At 41.0% G+C, this 24695-nt stretch overlaps 1 protein-coding gene across 3 annotated transcripts in view; it reads left to right on the forward strand.

The window, feature by feature from the left end:
• The window catches only part of farp2 (FERM, RhoGEF and pleckstrin domain protein 2), a 30602-nt gene extending 7612 nt beyond the window's left edge, over positions 1-22990 (forward strand). Inside the window, exons 3-29 of one of the 3 annotated variants that reach the window (XM_063465735.1) lie at positions 126-230; positions 2856-2898; positions 2980-3058; positions 3401-3498; positions 3978-4092; positions 7813-7960; positions 8063-8158; positions 8258-8421; positions 8511-8579; positions 8739-8796; positions 8988-9246; positions 13717-13901; positions 14134-14223; positions 15283-15416; positions 15617-15698; positions 15798-16035; positions 16606-16736; positions 16809-16877; positions 16968-17057; positions 17259-17279; positions 18179-18261; positions 18884-19002; positions 19192-19380; positions 19777-19925; positions 21112-21219; positions 21303-21454; positions 21535-22990. In XM_063465735.1, coding sequence (XP_063321805.1) covers positions 126-230; positions 2856-2898; positions 2980-3058; positions 3401-3498; positions 3978-4092; positions 7813-7960; positions 8063-8158; positions 8258-8421; positions 8511-8579; positions 8739-8796; positions 8988-9246; positions 13717-13901; positions 14134-14223; positions 15283-15416; positions 15617-15698; positions 15798-16035; positions 16606-16736; positions 16809-16877; positions 16968-17057; positions 17259-17279; positions 18179-18261; positions 18884-19002; positions 19192-19380; positions 19777-19925; positions 21112-21219; positions 21303-21454; positions 21535-21628 — 3168 coding nt within the window. In that variant the 3' untranslated portion in view covers positions 21629-22990. The remainder of the gene's footprint in view (positions 1-125; positions 231-2855; positions 2899-2979; positions 3059-3400; positions 3499-3977; positions 4093-7812; positions 7961-8062; positions 8159-8257; positions 8422-8510; positions 8580-8738; positions 8797-8987; positions 9247-13716; positions 13902-14133; positions 14224-15282; positions 15417-15616; positions 15699-15797; positions 16036-16605; positions 16737-16808; positions 16878-16967; positions 17058-17258; positions 17280-18178; positions 18262-18883; positions 19003-19191; positions 19381-19776; positions 19926-21111; positions 21220-21302; positions 21455-21534) is intronic. The other 2 variants (XM_063465733.1, XM_063465734.1) reach the window with 2 other exon arrangements.
• Positions 22991-24695: the final 1705 nt, after the last annotated feature.

Below are 24695 nucleotides of genomic sequence, written 5' to 3' on the forward strand. Positions count from 1 at the left end.
TGCACTTTCGCTTCTCATAAAGCTCATAAGATCTATTGTCACAGAACTTCTGAAATCTTTTTTTTGACATAGTGATGAAAATGATAATTCATTCTTCTGCTTTTCTTCTTTTTTTTTTCTTTCAGCCAAAGGCTCTTGGACAGATCCTTCTCTCTGAGGTTTTCCACAGAGGCAACCTCATAGAGAGTGATTACTTTGGCCTCGAGTTTCAGAACATGCAGATGAACTGGGTACGTACATCTCTATTTCCTGTTTGAAGCGGACACATTGGACATGGAGGAGCTGACTTGCGCGCTGATTGGTTGAGGCAAACTTTTTTTAAAATGCTTGATGACAACAGGATGAGCATTCGGGGAACAACGTGGACTTATAAGTCATTAGTTGCTCTTCTTCAGCAATGCAAACAGTGAGGTAGTGTTTTCTCTGGACTTGAGTAGTATATAACTTTGGAATATTTTTAACTTGTCTGGCAGCAGTGCTCATATACACATGTCAGACTTTCCATTGTTTTACTCTTCCAGAAACACAAGTGGAATTCAAGACCACCTAGAAGTTTTTGTAAAGCAGCAGAGAGGAGTTATGGAGCCCACTATATATCTTCTTCAAAGAGAATGAGGCCAGTGTTGTTTAATAAGACCCACCGGCCTCTTTGCTCATGTACGCTCAGCTGCCCGAGGACTGAAAACTATACTGTGTTTAAATATACACTACATTTGCTGCTCTGCAGTCTGGTTTTTAAAGGAGCTTCTTCCATTAACAAACTAAATCTTTTACGCATAGTGAATTTTTACTGATCGTATGAAGGAAGCTTAGCTGCAGCTGATGTCATGAACTGTCGGTGACCGAGCAGGGCACACACTGAGATTCTTTTGGGAGTAGCTGCTGTGTCCTCATCAGTTATTTCATCGTTCAGGAAGCTCTTACTCAGAAGAATAATAATATATTAAGAGTTTAACAAATAATTGGAAAATGTTTTCATGATTAATCATCCGAGTCATGAATCATTCGCTTTGTTAAAGTTTCCCAGCTGTGAGGACTGAATTCAGTACTCATAAAACCAAAAACTAATTTAAATTGGGCTAATCTGTCCCACGGGGTCACCCCCTGTGTGCACCTCTGCTGTTTCTATATCACTCCAGAGGTCCTGTTCAGTCTTGTTGATCTTGAGGCTCTGTGTTGCTCACCTGATCTCCTCTACATCCATTAAACGCAAATGTGTGGAAGTCAGTGAGAGGCACTTCATGTGAATAGCATTGGTTTGATTGTTTTACTTCTGCTTATATAGAATCTTCTCCACCAGATGCCAAAGGGTGTTAAAGCAGAACTAAGCAAGTCCTGTGAATTATGGGGAGAGTGTTAATAGCGTCAATCTTGCTCATGCACTGCAGACTCTTCCACGAACATCTTTTGGGCTGCAGTTTGATCACCAGCGATGATCTTGGACATGAAAGTAGAATTGTTGTTTGCTGTCTGCACAACATTTAAGAACTTGGATGAAATCCAAAATGTACAACTTTTCAAACAAGAGTGACCTCAGAGAGGTAGCAGAACCTGAAAAGGTCTCCAGGTGAACAAGGTGACTTTGAAGGGAAAATGGTCAAAGTGACGTTCAGGTATTGTTTAAGGAGTAGTCGTCCCCAAATTTCATGATGGCACCATGTATCTGAAGTTTCTAAATCATGCTTAATTTGGCATATTTTTACACTGGATGGCCTTCCTCATGCAACAATAAGGGGTTTATATCTCCTCCCAAAATCAATCTGGGCATATTTTGCTTGTTAGACAAATGTGTAAACCACTGCACCATGGGATTTTAAATGACGTACCAAAAAAAGCTGTGAAAACAGTCCAAAATCCTCAGATATTCAGTGCTGCAGAGTAAGACAAGAATAAGCCTCAAATTGGCACATTTGAAAAGCTAGTGTGTTTGGTGGGTTTGCTTATTACATGTTTGGTAAATCAATACTCGGAATACTTGCATTCTACTCATTTCGTTGGGTTTCCCATAGATATGGTATCAGTACTTTGCCTCTGATTATTTCTACACATGCATTTGTACACTTCCAGAACCAATCAGCGAGTCTGCTGACGCAATCCTGCCCACATATCGAGCGATACACCCATCACTGATTGCGTAGGCTGTGGTTGTGTAGTTGGCTTGACGCTAACTTTAATGTTGTCCTTATAGTTGATGTTTTCTAAATTTCAGTGACATTCCTCGACCAGCACATTGCTACTAGTCCGTCTTTGTGGGTAGTTTTTTAAAGTTCAAGTGTAGCTGTGGGATATCCAGGCCGATGTTTGATGCAGGTCAAATGCAGATGGTTTTTATTTATGTATTTATTTATTTTTAAACTTAAAACAACATCAGACGATAGCTGATGGTTTCAGGAATGTTTTGGCAAATGTAATCCCTCTTTTACTCTCTACACTGACCATTTACCAAAGCCTGCTCAAATGTGGTTAGCCAGTAGAAGTTGGAGTAGAAGCAGAAACCAGAAAGCTTTTTTTCATTTTTAATAGGAATTTATATACAGACTGGCACATGTGTGACTACGAATTGAGTAGAATTCAGGCAGCAATCAGCTGATACCAATTTCTCAGTATATCTGTCTGGATCGAGCGCATTCCTCCCTCAATCAGCCCCAGATGTACGGCTTGAGCAGCCTCCTACACTGAAGCCAGTGTTTTGCCAACAGCATTGTGACATCTCTTTTCTGTTTCAAGGGGGGCTGATGCAGCAAACAGTCGCTGTGTTACAAGGGAGTCACTGAAGTTATCCTGCTACCACCTGTCAAAGTTATTGTTCACATTATGTTCTATTATTTTTATTTTGGTTTTTTTTTTCTCTTTAGGTTTGGCTGGAACCCACAAAACCCATTTCAAAACAAGTGAGAAGTAAGTGAGGCTGACTCTTAGCTCTGAATCCACTTAATAAAAAGTGTTTTGGGCATTGATAATCTGCTTGTGCGTTTACAGGACCAGCAAATACACTTTTTAGACTGTCAGTGAAATTCTTTCCCCCCGATCCGGGTCAGCTGCAGGAGGAGTACACCAGGTCAGTGACTGTAATTTCCTTTTGGATATCACAAGTTATCTCTACCTGTATGAGGAGCTTGAGGAACATGGTTTCTTTTTTTCTTCCTCTTTTTTAGAAGCTCTGTTATGCTTTTCAGGATTTGAGTATTTGTCTTCTTTAAAATTACTTTTTCTGCAGTTAAAAACTTTGTGATCCTTGTTTTTCCAAGAGTTGTTTAAATGGCACTTAAGGTTCCTAAAGATGCTTAATCCATGATGAGCTTAGTTTGTGCTTATTTACTTCTCATGAACATAAACAGATGGACACTAAGCTTATGACTGTCTCTCTCTGTGTGTGCACATGCTTTTTTTTCTCCTTTAGGTATTTATTCTCCCTGCAAATGAAAAGGGATCTGATGGAGGGCAGGTTGATCTGCACAGAAAATACTGGTGCCCTGCTGGCCTCTCACCTTGTCCAATGTAGGTTCTTTCTGTTTTTGTTAAAGCCGACAGTGTAATCAGACTAAATTAAATTATGCAGTAGTAAAAGCACTTGTAAAATCTCTAGTAACTGGTTTGCTCGATTTGTTTCAGAACACAATCCTGTTCACAGAAACCGCAGATCTTAAAAGAAAATGTTCTTTTCAGTATTTTCTTATACTCTGTAAAAATAAATAAATAAAAAAATAAAAAATCCCAGGGTTCAGTGTGTTATACCTCCTCTTAAAGGTCTTTAAAAACCTCATGGTAAAACGGTGTTAAGAGACCAGATGAGAAAGCGCAAATGTCTAGATTCAAAAAGCAATTCTTACGGTAATTTGCAGCAAATTGTGTAGGGAATAATTTGTGAGCTATAATCTAAAGTAACAGCAAATCTACAGGTCACAAAAGAATAGAAACAATCTGTTAAAACCTGAAATGAGCGTAGTCTCGCTTCGTTTGCTCTCCATAAATCACAGCGGAGATCGGCGACTACGATGACGCAGCAGACAGGGAATACCTGAGGATAAACAAGCTGTTACCTTACCAAGAGAAAGTACAAGAACGGATCATGGAGCTCCATCGCAGGCACCTGTAAGTTTTGCTTTTTTGTCTAAGTGAAATCTTTCTCCCTCTTTTCCAAATTCCTCTAACCATCTGACTCCTGTAGTTCAGTTTATGACTGCTTTCCTTTCTCGCATTCCTCGCACACTCAGAATACTTGAATCTGATCTGTAAACGTAAACAGGGATGCGAGCTTTGTTCCTGATGTCATTACCAAAATTAAAGTCAGCCAGACTTTCAGCTTCTTCAGACGGCCATGTAGCGACTCTCACGGTAGACCTGCCGCCTGCAGATTGTTCTGCTGCAGCTGCTGACTGTGCACTTCTGAGAATAAATGCAATTCATTATTTTCTCCAGATGACCACATGTTGAGGCAATTTGAAACAAGTTAACTGTGACACCGAAGTCGCTTCCAGGCATTGCCATCATATTGTGGGTTTGTTAGATTGGCCTGCAGTGAGGATGCAGGGGAAATGCAAACGATCACTATGATACCATGATCGGTATGGATGATAAGACGCTGAATTTTCATACTGGTAGATAAAAAATAGCACAGGTTTATTTCACTGGCAGATGAGATGCAAGCTTCAGATTAAACAAATGATTTTAGCTTTTCCTCTTAAAACTGCACACGCACAGCATGTACTGTAGTACTGGCTCATTTATTTAGACCTTTTCTTCTTGTGGAGCTTTGCATGAGTCACAGCAAAAAGGTTTTGTTTCTTTTATCTTGTACTGGGTTACCCTACAGTCGATCATCTGTCTGAAACAAGCCATTTTAGCTCCTTTCCCCCTGCTTCAACCCAGCAGTCGGTGATCATAGCTCACTGCTGGCGACACATGTTGTGTCATTATCAGCGTACACGTGTTCTAATATTGAAACATGCTGAGAAGTATGCTTTGTGTAAGACTGTTATCGCACAATTTTCCCTGCAGATGGACTCTGGCTGTGTTTTTATAATGCACTCTGTGCTGTCTGCAGCACATGTCGCAGAATCCGCATCAAGGCTGTGTGACTGTTTGTGAAACGCATTTCTGCAAAGTAAACAAAACAAAGCAGTGAGCCCCAAAAATCCAGTATCAAGCAGGTCCAGATGCATCTTGTATGGAATGTACCATTGGCCTATATAAGACGTGGGACGCATAGCCTTGTTGGTTTGACAGGCAGGGGTTATACTCAGCTGTAAACAGACAGCTGCAGTCACCACAGGCAAGCAGTCATTATGTTGTATTGTTTCTTTCCAAGTCTGCCTAAAGACGGAGCGTGCAGACAGACCCTTGCGCTTTCTGCTTGATGACTATATTTACGTCACTCAGACAGAAGTGGTCCCTCGCTGATGTGGAAACTGTAACACCGGCATCAGCCTGTTAAGTGTTGCTTCTTTCAGACATCTGAGTTTCTGCATTACTGTGCCTCCCTGGTTTTATTCAGACATGCCTAAACCATTCTGAAAAGAGTCACTGTGAGTGTTCAGCATTTGACTAAACACGCCAGCATGTTGAGTATACAGTTTCTTGGTTATTTTGTCCCATTCTCTAAATGGGTTCCAGCTATTTGGGCATAAAAATGTGTTTCAAATGTGTTTAAATGTCACTTCCTCAGCTTTACATAAAACCATCCCACGTGATTACTCATGTTTGGCTGTCTGTAGCCATTCTTCCATTGCACTGTAGCCCTGAACTTTTCTACAAAACATCTGATAGAGGAGCATGTTTGAGGCTTCACTGCTACATTTGGGAATCATGTTGTCTCTGCTGCACCCACTACCCAGACAGCTCCACGCCATTTCCTGCTGTGTGCCACTAGTAAATGTGGGGAGGAAAAAAACAAAAAAAACAAAACACACGTTCGCCCGAAATAGCTTAAAATTCATGTGTGACCACCCTCAACCAGCCTTGTGCGATTATAAAGAAATAAGTCCCTAATGTAGGAAGATGCTGGAGACTTATTCAACACGTTTATTTGTTCAGGTGTTTGTTTCTGGATGAGCTCGAATAAATAATCATTTCCTGAAAACTGATCTTGAAACTTTAGCACCCAGGCGCAGTGCACTTTTTTTTCTTTTAATGATGTTTAACAAGGTTTACTGTAATGAGGTCAATGAAGTGTGACTATTGAGTGTTCTTGCTAAACAAACCACAGTGAGGGTTTTTCCCCGTTTTCAGCGTGTTACAAAACCCCTCACTCCACTTTTCCCACCATTGGCTCCCATGCAAAAGCAGTGCTATCCTGTGGCCAATGGGGACTCTTTTTCAACCCAGTGTGTTAGGCAGCTCTAAAGACTTTTTGCTAATCTTCCCTTGGTTGCCAGCGTGGAAGCACAAGCAACGAGCTCCCTGGCCTAATCCTTTGCTCTGGCCGGTCTATTAGCCATAAGGCCAGTAGGGCAGGGGAGGACCCTAAGGAGATTTAACTGCTTAACGGATGAACAAAATTAGAAGACTGTGATGATTGGATGGATATGTCTTCCTAACATGCTGTTTGGTTGTAATCACATGATTTTTAGATAACGCCTCTAAAATCCTCGAAATTATAAAGGATTTAAGGTCACGCTGCTCGCTCTAAAGTTCATGCTGTCGTGCTCTGTTTCAATTTTATGTGGTAACTTAAAAAAAAAAAGTTGGAGAATCAAAGCTAATGTAAAATTAATTCTCTAACTGAACGTAAATATAGTGTGGTGTTAAAGCAAACACTTTGAATGCTGTAGATGATTATTGCCCAACTTAATGAGAAATAATTTAATAAATGAATGGGGTAGACAGTTAATTTGATTAAGGCAAGATGTGTATCACAAGTCTCGAATGTGACATGTTGGTGTTATACTAGTGATCTACAGTACTTGAGCCAGTCAAGGTTATTTGTTATTAAGCAAAGCCACTTCAAAGTACATGACATAACTCAAAGGTGCTAAATAAGAAACATGAGATACTACAAACTGATTTTTGAACCATTTCACTAAATGATTTTAGTGAAGATTTTTAAGAAGCAACGTTTTAAGTCCTCTGGCAATGGGCTTTTTATTTTAAACACCCAAATTTCATTGTTAACAGCCGGAAGGCTAAAAATGGTGTTCCCAAGGAGTGAAGCTACAAGGGAACACTGTAAATTACAAAACGACTCCATATTCGTATCACCAGTCCAGAGAGGGATCAGTAAATTTGACAATTACAGTTTTACTTCCACTTGATCCAAACTGTAAATTTGGAGTGAATGACAGCCTCAGCCGCTGAGTCGGCTACTGCGATTCTATTGACCCTGCTCTGAAAATTCTCAGCTCATCTCCCAAATTTGTTGCAACAAATGCGATTGAGCTGCTTGGCAGTAATCTGTAGTGTAAGCACTGACTGTGATTGCCTTTGTGCTAAACAAGCCATAATGGGCTGTAATTGGCATCTAGCTTGTTAACAATGCTAATGCAATTATCTGGGAGGTCTCAGTTCCTTCACTGAAACACATCAGTAATTTTTATTTACTGAACTTGGCAGAAAACAAATCTGTGACGGGCCCTACTCTACATTAGGGCCATCATAGTATCTCTTTTTCTTTCGTTTTGTTAAATCTACTGTGTATAAAGCCAGCACGTTAGACAGAACGTTGAGCGAAAAAGGGTTTATTTATGTGCACATAAATCTGAACCTGTCAGTGGACCACTGAGAGGAACCCTTCCACCTGTGCACTTTAAGAACAGCACGTAGAGGACCTGCTGTTACAGTGAGTATTAATAACTTCTGTTATGTTGTTGATACCAGGGGGCAGACTCCTGCTGAATCAGACTTCCAGATCCTAGAGATCGCCCGTAAACTGGAAATGTACGGCGTCCGCTTCCACCCAGCAGCTGACCGCGAAGGCACCAAGATCAACCTCTCTGTCGCTCACATGGGCCTGCAGGTTTTTCAGGTGACTGCTGCTCTGACTCCAGATGTCTTCCTTGTGCATATATCCTAACAGTGGTACTGATGATTATGTCTGTCTTTTATTCCACCTGTATTTCTCTCTCAGGGCCACACAAAAATAAATACCTTCAACTGGTCCAAGATTCGAAAACTGAGCTTCAAAAGAAAACGTTTCCTGATCAAGCTTCACCCAGAAGTCCATGTAAGTGTTATCAGTGTCCTTCAATCTTAGATTTCATATACACTGAGACTGAGACCAGATAGCTGTATGCATTCTGCTTCTTATTAATCTTTGTTTTAGGGCCCCCATCAGGACACTCTTGAATTTTTGATGGGCAGTCGAGACCAGTGCAAAGTCTTCTGGAAGATCTGCGTGGAGTACCACTCATTCTTCCGACTGTTTGACCACCCACAGCCCAAATCCAAAGCTGTCCTTTTCACTAGAGGCTCCTCTTTCAGATACAGGTATTGACTAAAGACATACAAATAATGCCACGTGTCACTGTTACTGGTTTAGTACATTGAAGTGGTTTAATTAAAACTCTTTCTGCCAGTGGAAGGACCCAGAAGCAGCTTGTGGAATATGTCAGGGAAAATGGAGCAAAGCGGACCCCTTACCAGAGGTATGTGTGTGTTTGAGTTTAGACACACAATTTATCACAAAGAGAAGCCATTTTTTTTTTTTTTTCTAATTCTTCTTAAGCATCCACTGGAAGAAAAATGTGCATAAAATCATAACGGTAATTGTTACAAGATGACATGGAGATCTTATTTTCTTTCAGAAGGAACAGTAAAGTAAGAATGTCGGCTCGGTCCCTCGCAACTGATGTGCCAAAACAGGTAAATACTGTGACATGTGGTGCTAATATAGCCATAGATTTGTATTTAATGGCTAAGCTAACACAGATCTTTTTCTCCCTTTATCTCTTTCTTCTGCTGTCCTCTCTGGTTTTGTATTTTTTTTGTGTGTGTGTGTGTGTCTTCTGTGTTGCTTTGTTTTTGGTTTTTTTTGTTTTGTTTTTTTTTTCCAGAGCTTTTCATTCAATGACAGTCTCAGGTCCCCGGGCTCATCTTCCTCCGCAGCCCTGACTTTCCAGTCAATGCACATCCCTAGCGTTTTCCCGCTAACAGAACGCCAACCTCAGCTCCAGCCTTTGACCGCACTGAGTCAGTCTCCAGCACCTTCTCAGCAGCAGCAGCTTCAGTCCCCTCTGCAAGCCACCAGACCCCCCAGCCCTCCGAAGGAAGAGCCCATCAAGCCTACTTCCCCGTCACCCTACGCTTTTCAAGGTGCCCCCAGCAATCAGGCAGCAGGACACTGCAGCCCCTTGTTTGTGTGTTCAGAGAGTGGCACTGCTCAGTCACAGCCCTCCAAAAATGGCAATGAGGATAATGAGTGTGGGGCCAAGTGGGGTGGAGGGAAGAGGACGGGGTTTTTTACACCTGAGGCTTTTGAGGCGGAGCTTTTGCGTACTAAACAGAACCCCATGTTCTCATTGTCCAGCTCACCACTACAGGTTACTGAGGAGTTCATTGATGATGATCCCACTGAAATTTCCTTCTATGGTGGGGGTGTTGAGGCCTATTCTTATGGGCTGGAGGATAAAGTAGATAACTTTGATTTAATGGAGGAACCTGAGCTAAGCAAAAACCGGCTCTTTAGTGTGGGAATTGAAGATCTGAATGGGAACCCCAATCCCTTCCCTGACAGTATTGTAGGTCACTCTGAGACTAGTTCTTTGGTTAACAACCGCTCAGAGTGCAGCTCCTTGGATAACCTGGGGCTCAGCTCTGCAGGGGAGTCCATGTCAGTGGGCTACGGAGGAGCTGACACCTCCTCACTTCGCCTGCCTGGGTCTGACATCCAGTCGGAGGCCAGCTCCATGGTCAACTTCCCAGCGTACTCTGTGCGCTCGGAGAGCAGCTCTGCGGTGCAGTTCAGTGACCTGGTGGAGCAGCTGGAGCAGCTCAGCTACCCGCCCACTGCCACAGAGGGTTCAGGGAACGGTAGCTCAGATTCAGACTCCGACTGGGGCTCTGACAGCGTCCTCCCCCCTGAGCAGAACCTATTTTATAGCAATCCTTTGACGGGGAACAGTGGAATCGAGGGGTTCCTCCTTCAGTGTCACAATCTGCAGGCCCTGACACTAGCAGACCCCTCTGGATCCCCACATGTTAAAATGTAAAGCACTTGAAGACAGTCTAGGGCTGTCCAAATGTAGAGATAACATTATATTACCTGAATTATGCTTCAGCGGGAAATCTGTGTGGTAACCGGAAACCCCTCTTAACCCTACACCATAACCTTCCACATCAGTCTCTGTGGGCTGCATCGGCCCGATGTGGAGCTGCATTTCTCAAGAGGTGCACGTCTGGTTATGTGAAAGGTTAAGAGGAGTTTTTGGTTACATGGCAGATTTCCTACTAAAGCATCATTTGGCAACAGCACATTTCACCATTTAACCAGCACTTAAAAGATGTTTTTAGTTGTTGAAAAAGATGGGTTCTTCTTCATCATCATCGTCATCACCTGAACTTTGAGGCTTCTCATTGAAGACACCACATCATTTCACTTTAACCTTCCCCATACACATCTTTAGTTGCAGGCAGCATTATAATCTTAGTTTTTATTTCCTGCCTTTACTGGTTGATGAGGGTCTTTTATTTTTAACATCATTCCTATCTTCCCTTGGAATTTGGCTCTTATTTTTACGAGAGCCTCAAATGCCATATCTCTTTTACAGTTGCCTTCTCTGTAACATTTAGCCTTTTAAGAGAAAATACTGAACATGCATTTTGAAAAAAAGCATTTATTTTGGAAGCTTTATCTTTTTAAGACACAACGTGCCTCCTGTTAAAACACTTACGTACACATTAGCATAGGACAAGTTATCCAAATTACCTTCCGCTTGAATAGCGAGTGTTAAATGGAAAAGTTATTCTTGTGTGTGTAAAGTTGATCACTTAAGATGATGGTTTCAGATAATTTAAGCTTGTAAGTAATGCAGAATTTTTAATAATTATCTACTTTTTTTTTTTTTTAATTCTGTCCTGACCTACAGGTAAGAATAAAAATGAGCTAAATGTACTTAAAGTACTTAACAAGCATTTAACTGCTTAACTACTTGTTTGTTTTTAAATCTAATATCTGGCACTTACTGGGCAGTGTAGAGTTTTCTGGTAGATGGTAATCTGTGTCTAATCTCAGGGTTGAAAAATGAAACCAATATTAGTCCCTGTTCAAATGAATATTATAGCCCCCCCCACCTTGAAAAAAAAAAAAAAAAGACACACAGGCCATGCCATTAAATCGTTTTTCTTCTTCCTTTTTTTTTTTTTTGCCTGCCCCCTCTTGTACCTCGCTGCCACCTGTTGGCGAAAGTTAGCATTGCTCACATCCCAAAATTCCCAGCTGTGGTAGTTTTATTTTGTTTTGATAGGTTTATAATGTCTATATAATTATATTTTTTACAAAGCCAACACCAGCTAACATTTTTTTTCCTTCATGTTGAGCTGAGTTAAAGAATGTAAACGGTGTACTGATGAGCCAGTAAGTGCGCTGTTAGCACCACTTTCTACAGAATGAATGTATCACCTGTTTGTATGTAAGGCTTTAGTGTTTAAAACTTGTTGATTAACAAATGAAAGCAGAGAAATGAAGCACCTTTTCAAACATTTGATCAGACCTAAAAACTTACAGGAAATCCTTTTGATAACTTTTTTAGGAAACAGGTTTTTTTTGCACATTTCTAAGTAATTTTATAGGAAAAATCCAGGCATGTCAGTTATTAACACATCAGTGTGGACAGAATATTTCTCTGTAATGTTTGCTCGACTGAGATATATCTGGTGTAAGGATTTGTAAGGGCTGATTCTACATTTAACCCAACTAAGATGACGATGATACAAGCTTTGATTTTCATCTCTTTTGTGTGCCCGAACTCAATTTTACTTGATTTTTCTGTACATTTTACAGAATCTCCTTTTTGTGTGCAGCACTTGCACCTCAATGCAGTTTTTTGTCTTTATTTTTTTGTAATCAGTAGACACCAGATGGATAAATCTCATCTGTCCTCATTGTCATTTTGAAGGATGGGCAAAACACACCCAAAGTGTTTCTGCAGACTCTCTGCAGTCATGGGTGTGGACGGGTGTTTCTGTGTCACCATGGAGAAATCTTATTTTGCTTCAGAGTTTTCTGATCTGAAGTATTTGTCTTGATGGCTCTTTATTTTTATTTTTTTTCTACCATGTGATTCTTCCCACTTAACTAAAGTTTTCATTAACGACTAGCTGACAATTATAACCAGCTAACCTGCACTTAGACACAAAGTAATCACACCTTAATCCTGAACATGTATATTTTTACTAATCATAAACAGCCTGTACTTAATGTTTTGTATGTTTTTACTTTAAAGAATAAAGTAATCACTTTTGGGTACCATGAATGTCAGACTTAAAATTCTTTAAAGTTGCAGATTAAACTCAAAGGAGTAGTAATGGTGGAACACAAACCATTTTGGTGTTGGGTATTATCTTAATGGTCAAGAACGTGGAGGATGAAGTTTTGTGTATGTTGTATTATAATATATCTGCTGCTGTATCCTGACTGTTTTAGTTGCAGGAACAACTACAAATCAGTTTTTTATTGCTCACAAATCTGTCATTCAGCTATGAGGAAAGCATGTGCCAAAATGTTTGCATTGACTCATTAATATCCTACACTGACACCACTCCCTGGTGTGTTCAGAGTGTATCGCGTGACACTCCAGGGATCCTGCTAACGTTATTAGAGGAAGAATTCGATATACGGCAGTTTTCCATCATATTTGAGGCAACAGACGCACATGCTGTTGGGGGTTGGGTCAGACTTGTACACAAGATTCCTCAACCTAATTCCAGCTGAGTGAGAGTGTGTGCTCGCGCTCTCTGTTTGGACGGGCCTTGTGCCAAGTCATTCCACAGCAAACCCCCATCCTCCCGCTGTGGAGCCCGACGTCCGCTCCCTCTCCTCCCCTCGTGTCAGTCCCTGTGGTGGGGGCACTTCAAATAAACTATAAACAACTGTTTGCCCTCCAGACAGGCCGCATTCCTGATAACTCTTTGCATGAGCAATTATTTCCGGGTCGAGTAGTGAGTTGTGGAGCTGTCTTTTTTTTTTTTTCTCCTCCCAGCCTTCCTTTTTTTTCCCCCCTCTCTAATAGAAGTGGAAGAACAGCTGTGGTGACCCATGACTCAGTTAAGATAATGGCCTGGCATTTCATCTACTTGTTTTGTCTCCTGATTTTCTGTGCAGAACAAAAGCAGCAGAGCCGGTTCTCTGACATGAATCGAGCCTGTGTAGGTTACTATTTGTCGTTTGTCTTCCTCGTAGAGGGCGTTTGAAGCGAGGGCAGGAGGGGGAAAATGTGGGAACTATTACTTGCCTTTGTTGCCTTCCCTTTTATTTGTGGCCTGTGTGTGATGAACTTGGATTTGTTAGAATCTGTGGCTTTGTTTTTTTCTTTAATAGGAAATGAGAATTTAGGGGTGAAAAAATGGTTTGGATGAAGATGAATTTTAATAGTTACAGTTTCTGCAGGAGGTCAACTACATGTAGAGGTCTTGGTTGTCTTAAGCTCCACCCTGAAAAGCTCATGTTTAATCTGTGTAATTAGTTTTTTAGCCTGTCTTTGTTTTTATCCTTTTACTGAAATCTGACATAATATAAGGTGATATAAAATGGTTATCTTTATAATTTTAATTTTCCCTCTTGCACAGATTCAGTGGTGGACAGCCCTCAGCTCTCCCCTGTCGCCTCCAAAGGTCCCCTCTGCCTGTCGCCCTCCTTCCAGATGTCGAACCTCAGCCTGCCGGGCCAGACCCCGTCGCCCTTGCAAAGCCCCATCCTGAGCGAGGTGGGCAGCAATGCCAGGCTAGAGGAGGAGGAGGAAGGCAGGAGGAAGGTACACCTCTTACATGCCAATCCTTCCAACAACCTGCCTCACAACCCTAAAGCACAGAGTACACAGTCAGTCAGTCCTTCTAATTAACAATGGGATGGAAGGTTTGGGGGGGGGGGGGGGGGGGGGTTGCTTTTTTCTGTTTGTTTTTTCAGTGGAGGGAAAGTTAGTTTTGCTTAAAAGTTTTGAGTTTATTTTTGACAGCAGGAGTGTTAACTGACGTCTCTCACCGCAGAGATATCCCACCGATAAGGCCTATTTCATTGCCAAAGAGATTCTGACCACAGAGCGAACATACCTGAAAGACCTCGAGGTCATCACTGTGGTAAGTTTTCTTTTGAAACTTTAAGGACATTTGGACGAAATCAATAAAAAAATATATAAACAAATAAAAGCTGTAGGAGCAAAAATGGGTAATCAATCTGAAATTGTGTAGTTCTGCTGTGTCATGCATGTATGAACTTCTATTAACATAATATTATTTTGCATAAATACATGCGCATGCAGTGTTTCCATGTGTAAAATTGAGTTTAACTCAGTAGTGTGTTGCATATTAATGATGCTAATTGTTTTGGATGTTTTTCTTGGTGTTTTTATATTACTGGGTAATTCAGCCTTCAGTCCTTCAGATGCAAAACTGGCATCAAACCCTATAATTTATATTTTCTGAAGTCCAATAAAGAAATAAAAAGGCCTTCTATTTTAAATGCCATACCATTGTTTGTAGAATAGTTTTGGCTAATCTTACGAACACACTCACTTTCCCATTTCTCCTTAATGCATAGTGAGTCAGCGTGAGGTGCTTTCATAGGTTGAATTTCAAGTTTTGGAATAATAATATCCTCATGCTTTTAATTCTGTACCAATATATGACGATTGGGCGATAAGTGAGGGAGAGAGACGGACACTGGCATCAAAATGAAATCTCAGAAAGCCAGATGTGTTGTAACACTGCTCCCCTTAAAGGCATTTATGCTTGTAGTCAACATGTACTTTTTCTAGCATAGTGTGAATTAGCATGGCCTTTGTTCAGGGCTCTGGTGGCGTAAGTAGTGCTTTGGATTGATAGTTAATGAAGTTGTGATAACTTTGCACATGCAAACTTTGCACTTTGCAAATTTCACTAAACTTGAATTTTTTGCAATCAGGTTTCACTGGGGATTCAACACATGCAGTGTATTTTCATGGTTACTGAGACATAAAGTTTATCCTTCTTCAGAATTGCTGCCTAAATAACTGCCTAGAGACGAGATTTGCTTTTGGGAAGGACGCTGTGAAGAAGAGTTGGGACACTTTTCTTCAGCATCAGCAAGTGTTAAACCAGACTTGTCGTTTTCACTCACACCCATGTACTAACGTGACTTTTGCGTTTGGCTGCTCCCAGTGGTTCCGTAGCGCTGTGATCAAAGAAAACGCCATGCCCGAAGGCCTGATGACCCTCCTGTTCTCCAACATCGACCCCATCTACGAGTTCCACCGAGGTTTCCTGAAGGAGTTGGACCAGAGACTGGCTCTCTGGTAGGTGCTTCATCTGGTTTTGGGTGTTGCTGTGTTCAATATACCTTGGAAGTTGGACTTTGTAATTGGGGAGTGACGTCAATGCAATTGCAAACTTCTGACGGTGTTTGAGAGTGAGAGAAACAGCATCTCATCAGGCAGGAGCTTCACTGATAAGATAAACTCTGTACATGTGTTTTGTTTTTGTTTTTTTTCCTAAGGGAGGGGCGTTCAAATGCTCATGTCAAAGGAGACTACCAGAGGATTGGCGACGTGATGCTGAAGAACATGTGTGCCCTTAAGGTAGGACAACTTCGGTTAATTCAACATGTTTTTTTTGTTTTGTTTTGTTTTTCTCAACAATTGGCTGACAGAGTGACCCGAGTCTCATTTGGTCTCCAGGAATTCACCAGTTATCTACAGAAACACGATGAAGTGTTAACAGAGCTGGAGAAGGCCTCCAAGAGGCTGAAAAAGCTGGAGACGGTCTACAAAGAGTTTGAACTGCAGAAGGTCTGCTACCTGCCCCTCAACACATTCCTGCTCAAGCCCATCCAGCGACTCATGCACTACAAGCTAATCCTGGAGAGACTGTGCAAGCATTATTCCCCTGCCCACCGCGATTATGACGACTGCAAGGGTGAGTTTTCTAAAGCTTCTTTTACGTCATGACGGTGATGATAATACCCCACCATCTCACAGCATCAGTCCTTTGTAACATTCGAATGCATCAACTAGTAGTAAGCAAGGGATCTGCAAATGGTAGCATGCATTCACCCAATCAAGTATTCACAAGTTTATTCACTGCATATAAATTATATAATATGTAGTACATTTGCATAATATGCATGATGAAAATGTACAGTTTATAAGGTGGGGAAAGCTGCAGTCAGCTGACACTGAAGAAGACGCTTGGATGAGTGACGAAACATTTCTCCCACTGAAAACGCTACGACTAACGCTATTAATCTGGAAATGCTTCAGTATATTTACTATCTTCGAGTGTTATCACAAGCAGGTTTCTAGTGAAATAGTCTAGTTTTATTCATAGTTCTTTGAGACAAGATTAATACAACATATATTAAAACTTTCAAAGGGAACTGTATTCATGTGGAAAATCATTTCCACTTTACTTGGTCGCCACTGTAGCAGGAATGTGATAAGTCTGTGATGTATCATCTTCTGGTTATTAATTTGTCTTCCCATACAGAGGCTCTGAAGGAAGTGGCGGAGATAGCCACTCAGCTTCAAAGCAGTCTTATCCGGCTGGAGAATTTCCAGAAGCTCACAGAGCTGCAGAGAGACCTGATCGGCATTGAGAACTTGACGGCACCAGGCAGGGTGGGTGCAGTGGCACAGAGCGAAGTGCAGGAAATAAGTGCATACAATCTAACAAGGTTCTCATTTTTTTAGGAGTTCATTCGAGAGGGGTGCTTGTACAAGCTCACCAAAAAGGGGCTACAGCAGAGGATGTTTTTCCTGGTTAGTAAAAACAAAATCTACTTCCACTTAACGTCTAAAGCTTCTAATTATTGTTAGCAGTTTTTAATCTTTGTCTTCGTGTCTTTTCAGTTCTCTGACATGCTCCTTTACACAAGCAAAGGTGTTACAGCAACCAATCAGTTCAAAGTCCATGGACAGCTGCCCCTTCATGGCATGATAGTGAGTCTACATAGTCTCTTCTCTTAACCCCTGCCACCCCCTTTTAACCATTAAAGCTCCCAATAAGACTCTGTAGTTAGGTTTACACAAAAGCTAGCATCTCATAATCAGGTATTCCAATTCTTCTGACACACAAAGTGATGAGAAGGGAGGGTGAGGGTCTCCTAACTTTACATGTCTCTGCTTTGCTCCTGGCTGCAGCTCATAGTGTTGGATGCGCCGGTAAGTCCTCTGAGCTCTGCCAGCTTGGATGCCCAAACCCGACCCTTCTTTCCTCCCATGCCTGTGTAGACGAAGCGAAAAGCTCATCTTAAGACAGTAGACTGCATATAAAAAGAAATGGAAATAGCCTCAGCTTTTGAAACATGAAGCCAATGTAGTTTAAAGCCTAAACTTGCATTCTTTCTAATGGCCAGCAGGGGGCAGTGATTCTGATTCCAAAAAGAAGTAACACTGCATAGAAATCTGGGAAATTGAGCCTGCTTCTCACTTATGACAGCATTACACACTCTCGTGTACCTAATACACATGCTTACTAATTTATCAGCTATTTTACTCTAAATGAGACTTGAAGAATAATTCAGAGTGTGACAACTTTGTGATGGACAAGTTTCTGCTGGTTTCTCAGTCAGATCCACCCCTCCATCATCTGTACAGGTTCAAAACACTGAGGTAGTGACTGCCAAAATGATTACAAATCAATGGGTGATGTCTTAATGGCTACATCCATTTTTTTTTTTAATTAAATATACAGTGTTTATTCAAGACACACAGACATGTCGGCCTCTGCCTGTCATAACTACTCATAATTCTATACAAATAAATACAAGGGTGAACTATCAGCAGGGCATGGTGATGTGTGTTTTGACTTTGACATGGATATCATTAGGATATGAAAGATAAGATGACCCCACCACAGTTTACCTCCAGACACATAGATGCTTCAGTAGAGGCTCTTTGCCAGGTCTCGCTGTGACTTCAGACGTTTTACATTTGTTCTCCCTTTCTGCTCCTGATCTGAAACCATCCATGGTGAAGAAGGTTATTTGGATTACACCCGTTTCCTCCTTCTAGCTTACATTTTTTGTTTTCTTTTAATCATTTCCTTTTTCTGCTTGTAGGTAGAGGAAAGTGAAAATGAATGGTCTGTTCCTCACTGCTTCACCATTTACTCTGCTCAGAGGACCATTGTGGTGGCTGCCAGGTAAGACTAGGAAGGGGAGAAGTTGGAGTAGTGGCATGTGACTGTGCATGCAGTGAACAGCACATTTGTGTGTATCATGTACTTCCACAGTCCCATGTAACTATTACCATCACAGATAAACATCAAATAAATGCAAGTAAATCTAATGCAGATCCAAACAGGTGTTCTAAGTGAACCTTCGGCAAGCACCAGGTGCCTGAACCAGTCAAATACTGCTCCTTTTATTGGCACGAGTGATAAGTATGTGTGTTCACTGTAATATAAACATCATTACCTGAGCCATCCACTGTAAACTTCAATCAGTATACGAGTCATGTTTCTGGTTTAGCCTTGACCTGCCCTTGTTAGTATAGTAGTCTGAATACTTGGTGGGTTTTTCCTCCAAGTAAAGTGGCTTATGTTATTTTTGGCCTGTCAGACTTCATTGGCCATATTACCACATTCTTAGATCTCTAAAGTTCTTATGGTCTTGATTAAAATCTCTACAAATTCAGGCCAAAAGCACAGAAACAAAGAACCCTATTATAATAAACTGGAAGTATCCCAATAATGGGTTACATCATCCTCTGTTCTCTCTAAAAATGTGTCCGCAATGCCGTAATTTGTCTGTTTGTGATTTCAGCTCTAAAGTGGAGATGGGAAAGTGGATTGAGGATCTGAACTTGGCTATCGACATGGCCAAGAAGTCTCAAGAGAAATCCAGCATCTTTCTTGATGCTGGACTCAGCGATCGCTCCAACCGTAAGTTTTCTTTAAACTAGATACCTGCACAGCCTTGAGTGTAAATGTGTGTTTTTGTGGCTATTTTGAGTTTTTTCTCAGCTTAGTGAGCAGAAAATCCCGTTTGGACACAAACACCCCAAATGTGCTGTTAATCCCTCCCCCTCCTCTCCTCTACACAACTTCCTGTCCTCCATCCTCCCCCCTTAGGGTCGTCCGATGAGGTTTCTCTGGAGCAGGAGTCGGAGGATGACATGAACTCCTCCCGCACTTCACTGGACAAGCAGACGCACCACCGTGCCAACACAACCATGCATGTGTGCTGGCATCGCAACACCAGTGTGTCTATGTCTGACCACAGCCTGGCTGTGGAGGTACTCCTCCCCTGCCCCCAATTACATGCAAACACGGCCATTTACATACACCAGCATGCACACGACACACACCAACAGCACGTACATCAAACCTCCCATCTTCATACTGGCATCAGTGGAGTGAGCGGAAATGGCTTTGCATTCTGTTTTCTTCTGAACCCTTTAACGCCTTTTAAATGCTCATTTTTTTCCACCTTGTTTTTCCATTTTCAGTTCTTTAAGGCTCTAACAGTCAATTTCTCCTTGATAGATCATCTTCTGTTCTTTATATGCATGCAAGAACCTTCCTCTGACACTGGCCTTTTACCCCACAGACCTGAAGGATTTCCTAACATGCTCCTCTTTCCACTTCTCAGAGCTAACATGCTAACACTTTTTTCTGCACCCTCTTGTTCCTTTTTCCCCCCTCTCTCTCTTCAACCTCCTCCAGTCTTCGGTTCTCCGGCTGTCTCACCAGAACTTCCTCCTCGCTATCTCCTCGGTCAGGGCCAAAGACCAAATACCATCACACATGTTTGCTGGTACCGAAACCAGAACCTCTCTCTCACTGATTACCTGCGCATGAACCAGGTACTTGATCCACTGACCCGAAAGAGAATACTGAGCTACACAGTGACTGTGTTCCCTTCCTAAAGTCATAAAGAGTTAGAATTAATGAACACTGATGGTGGAATTCCAAGAAATACAAACATCTAAAGTGTTTATTTGTTAATTTATTGCTAGAATTACTACTTTGTGTCCCAGGAGATGCATTCAAAACAAATTAAAGTCTCCATTTCAGTTTGGATCTTCCTACCAAAACAAGTAATGTTAAATAGAAGAATTATTAGAAGTAAAGCATGCAAAAATGAAGGCAACAGGAGCATTTAGATAATGAAGAAAGGAAAATGCATATATTTTAAATACCAGATTGAAAAGTGGGAAGCAGAGCGAAGGAGCCAGGCTACCTCAGGCTGTGGAGCTTGAGACTCTTTATTCAAGGGTTGTGTTTGAGCCTCACATCAGGTAATGAAATTTTAAGCACTTTGGTCAGGAAAACTAGAAAAGTGTTTTAGCATTTTAAAAATGCCAAATATTTATTTCCGTCTCAAAGTGTCAGAAAGAAAAACAGCTCCACGGCTAATTCTCCCTCCTTAGTGTACTGAATAGAATTATATAAAAATTTAACAGAAGCATGAAAGCAAAAATGGTTTTTGTTTTTTTGTTTTTTTTAAATCAAAATCTGAATCAGAGTTTAAGCAAGAACTGATATGCTCATGCTTGTATCTCTCCTCGGTTGGACTAAGATGGTGTCGGTTTCAAATGTTTAGATGCAAATCAGAGCTGAGGGCTGAGGGTTGGCAAGCCAGAGTTTACTGTGCCAGGAAGGTCTCTCTTTACCTGGTTAAATCACCATGGTAACTTGCGCTGAACAAACTGAATGAATCGTCTTCTACTCGGCAGCTAACGCAGAAGCACATCAGCAAAACCAGCCGAGTTACAACCACTTGTTGATGAAACGCAGGGTTAGTGAGGCTGTGTATCACATGGACATGCATGAGCAAAACGAAACTACTCGGTTATAATTACTACAGATCAAACTCCACCTTCAGAGCGTCAGCATGCATTAACTCTTTCACCTTAGAATTAACACACAAACATGCATTATCTACAGATCACATGAATTAAACTTTAATTTAAACTCCAGTGTTAAATCCATTTAATTTTAGCAATGATCAGTGTCTAACCTTGTTCCTTTCTCCTCTTTCCTCTGTAGAACCAGCTCTCGGGTTACCTCCTGAGGAAGTTCAAGAACAGTAACGGTTGGCAGAAACTCTGGGTCGTTTTCACCAACTTCTGCTTGTTCTTCTATAAGACACATCAGGTCAGCCCTCAGAGATCTCTGACAGAGTTTGAGCCCACGTAAAAGCACGTCACTTTAGGTGTCTGTCAATGTCTCGTTTACAGGACGACTTCCCGCTGGCCAGCCTTCCGCTGCTCGGCTACACGGTCAGCACGCCCGAGGAATCGGACAGCATTCACAAGGAGTACGTCTTCAAACTTCAGTTCAAGTCTCACGTATACTTTTTCAGAGCAGAGAGCGAGTACACCTTTGAAAGGTAAGTTGATTCAGGTCAGTTGATTCCTCCAACCATGCAGTTCATCCGTCAGATTACAGTAGCATGTCTGCTCTTCACAGATGGATGGAGGTGATCAAAAGTGCAGCCAGCACTACAGGCAGGATGAGCCTCCTCATACCTAAAGGAGGTCCCATGGAGATCAACGGAAACTGAAATGAGCATCGTGTATCTGGAGGCTGGGCCTCTGGGGCATCAGAGACTTGTCGGTGTCATTTCTATGTGAAATAGACATTTAAACATTAACAAATGAAAGATACTGCCAGTTTCAAGTGTTAACATTTTTCTTCTTGATTCTAATGGTCTGTGCATTTTGCTTGATTAATGATGTAAAAGGTAACATTTGTCCCACTATACAGGATATAATGAAAGGGAGAGGTGTACATTATGAGCTTTTTTTTTTTTTCTTTTCTTTTTTTTCCTGCATATGTTGTGCTCTTGTTTCTTTGATTGCATAGACTGATGGGAGATGCTGTTTTTATGGGACCAACACAAAGGGCTTAAATTCAGGTTTTCTGAAGGACTGAAGCTTTACTGGGTACAGTACTGTACCGGGACTGACTGGGATACAGATGAAATACAGTATGTGGGAAATGAAGGTACTGCAAATTGTATGTGCTCTCTAAACTGTACTTTGAAAGCGCTGAGGGCATTAGTGAGGAAGAGGTGAACGGGAACGTAATGAAATGCTAAGCAAGTGGGAGACTCGAAGATTTGGGAAGTTTTAGGGAATTCACGCTGCTGCGAGGAAGTGGGATTTGTTGTGAGCAGTATTCGTTTCTATACTCTGAGGCCAGACCTGATTGCTTTATTTGCTCTGAGTGGGAGAATGCAACCAGTGTTTGAAACTTTTAAAAGGGAGCTGTTGTGTTTTATGCGCCTGGTTAGTTAGGCAGCGTCAAGGTCAGTCTGGTGCTACATTTCTCTCTTTTAATATCTCATGTTTCCTGTTTTCATGACCCATAGGGATTAACTACTTGAGGACATGCTGCGCAACAATTTTTTTCTAGTGTTTACTTTGTAAAATTTGCAGATTTTCCTTCTAAAAGTTAAAGAGAACATATTTTTAAGTAATCGTTTGAGGATGACTTAGCACATGTCAGACTTTTACACGAATGGGAGCTGCACGGATGACAGTAGTGTAGCATTTTACATGAACCCATGGTATTATTTGGTTTATATATTTTTAAGAAGACTGGAATCTTGACGCTCTGTGTGTGATGTGTTTATATTTTTTTTGTGTGTGTGTTTGTGGTGAAGCCAAGCGTGCAGTCCTACTTGCACCTCCCTCCCCCTCCCCGCCTCTGGAGCTTAAAGAGAAAGTGATGATGGAGGTAATCTCCGAACCATCAGGCATTCTGTGCGAGTAAGAGGCAGACTCTGCTGCACACTTAACATCCAGTATGTTATTCCTATTTATTGTGTAGGATGTCGTCAGGGCCAGGCTCCTGAATACACTCATGTAGTCTTCATGTTATTCCATTTAAAAACCTAACAAATAAAGCATAATTTGAATCAGACTTTTTGTGGCTTTGTGCTTACATTGATGCCCGTTTACTACTTTACGTTTAAGATGTCAGTTAGATGTATTTGGTTCAGTGGACCTAATAATGTTTGCCTTATTTACTGTCATGTGTATATTGTTTCAATGGTGAATGCTCAACTTAAAAATACCTGAATGTTTTCAAAAGTTATGCTGTGGGCACAGAAGGCTCTCCCACATAATGATTCTTCTTTTTTAACCTTTATTTAACCAGGAAGTCTTAATCTCTTTTGCAAAGCGGTCTTGCTGTCAAGATAAGCAGCATGGACCCAAGTACACATTGCATTTTCAAAGCAACTGAATTTACTTTTTCTGAAGATGTGAACTTCAAAGAAATTAACATCACTGCAATAAACAGCCACCCGCGCTTCATACTCATATGACTGAGAAATCCTGTGCAAGTATGAGAGCATGCACAATCTGTACAGATGTCTCCAACCAAGGTGGAGCTTTGATTCTATGTTTAAAAAAAACAAAGTCACTATTCTGCTGTTCAAACCCTCTTTAAAAAACCAGCTGTTAAGAAGGAAGAAAGGCTTTAAAGGAGGAAGAAGAGGGCCACAATTATTTATTTTAGATGCAGGATGAACTCCGGGGCTGCCCCAAGGCTGAATACAAGATAAATTTGAATTATTTTTAACACTGCATCATGCAAATCTACTGCAATAACCCCCAAGAAATTAGCATAATAGTTCCAGTTTATGATCATCTCTAGACAAGTTGCACAAAATCTTCACTTCCTATAAAAGTCAGCCCGTCTTTATGCAACACTAACATTTGACCAGACTAGCTTTTGAAAGCATTGAAAGAAATTCTCCATTTATCTCTGAAATTACTTTATTAAATAGAGTGGAACTTATTTAATAATGGTTTTCTTGTAGGGTCTAAGTACATTTTAATATCTCAGATCTGTTGCTTTACATAATGAACATTAGATAAAACCTTGAGGTCACATATGACTACTTGTAAAAATTGAATATAAAAACATGAGGAGGCATTTAACTGTACATAAAACCAGACAACAAGCATCTAAAGTGTTGGGATGAGAAGAGACTGAAACGTCCAGAAATGAGTAGAGGTTTCACTTGTAGGTACTGCATGTTGCCTAGTTAAGTGCACATTATCCACAAGTAATCAAACAGAAATGTGTCAAGTTTCACTGAGTAATTTCAAAATACAGGTATCATTTATAGAACTGACATAATTTATATGTACAAAACAAAATGTTTTAGTCTTGATTTGAGACTTTCAGAAAATAAACACACAAAATTAAAACTAGCATGCCAAACTAGTTTCCCCACAGCTAAGCTGATCACGCATCACGGCATGTATTTTCTCATATTAACTGCTGGATCTTATGCCGGACTTGGCTGAGCGAGACGACTTTGAAACATGCAGAATTTCATAGTTTGGATTTCAAGGAACGAGCCACATCCCCCATTAATCAAATTAAGCATTTGCTCATGTATAGATAGGATAATGAGGTTAAACAACATTATACTTAAGAAAATGCCAAAGAGGAATAGTGAGCTGGAACACTAAATAAATGTGTTATTGCATTATTAAAAAAAGTGTAGCCTTTACTTTACACCTGACTGTACAGCAGTGTTGACGAGACTGCTGCTTTTTTTTATGTCTCATGTATTACAGAGGATCTGCAAAAAATAATGCCAGTCAGTC

This window comes from Pelmatolapia mariae, linkage group LG23, assembly GCF_036321145.2.
Source record: "Pelmatolapia mariae isolate MD_Pm_ZW linkage group LG23, Pm_UMD_F_2, whole genome shotgun sequence".
NCBI lineage: Eukaryota > Metazoa > Chordata > Actinopteri > Cichliformes > Cichlidae > Pelmatolapia > Pelmatolapia mariae.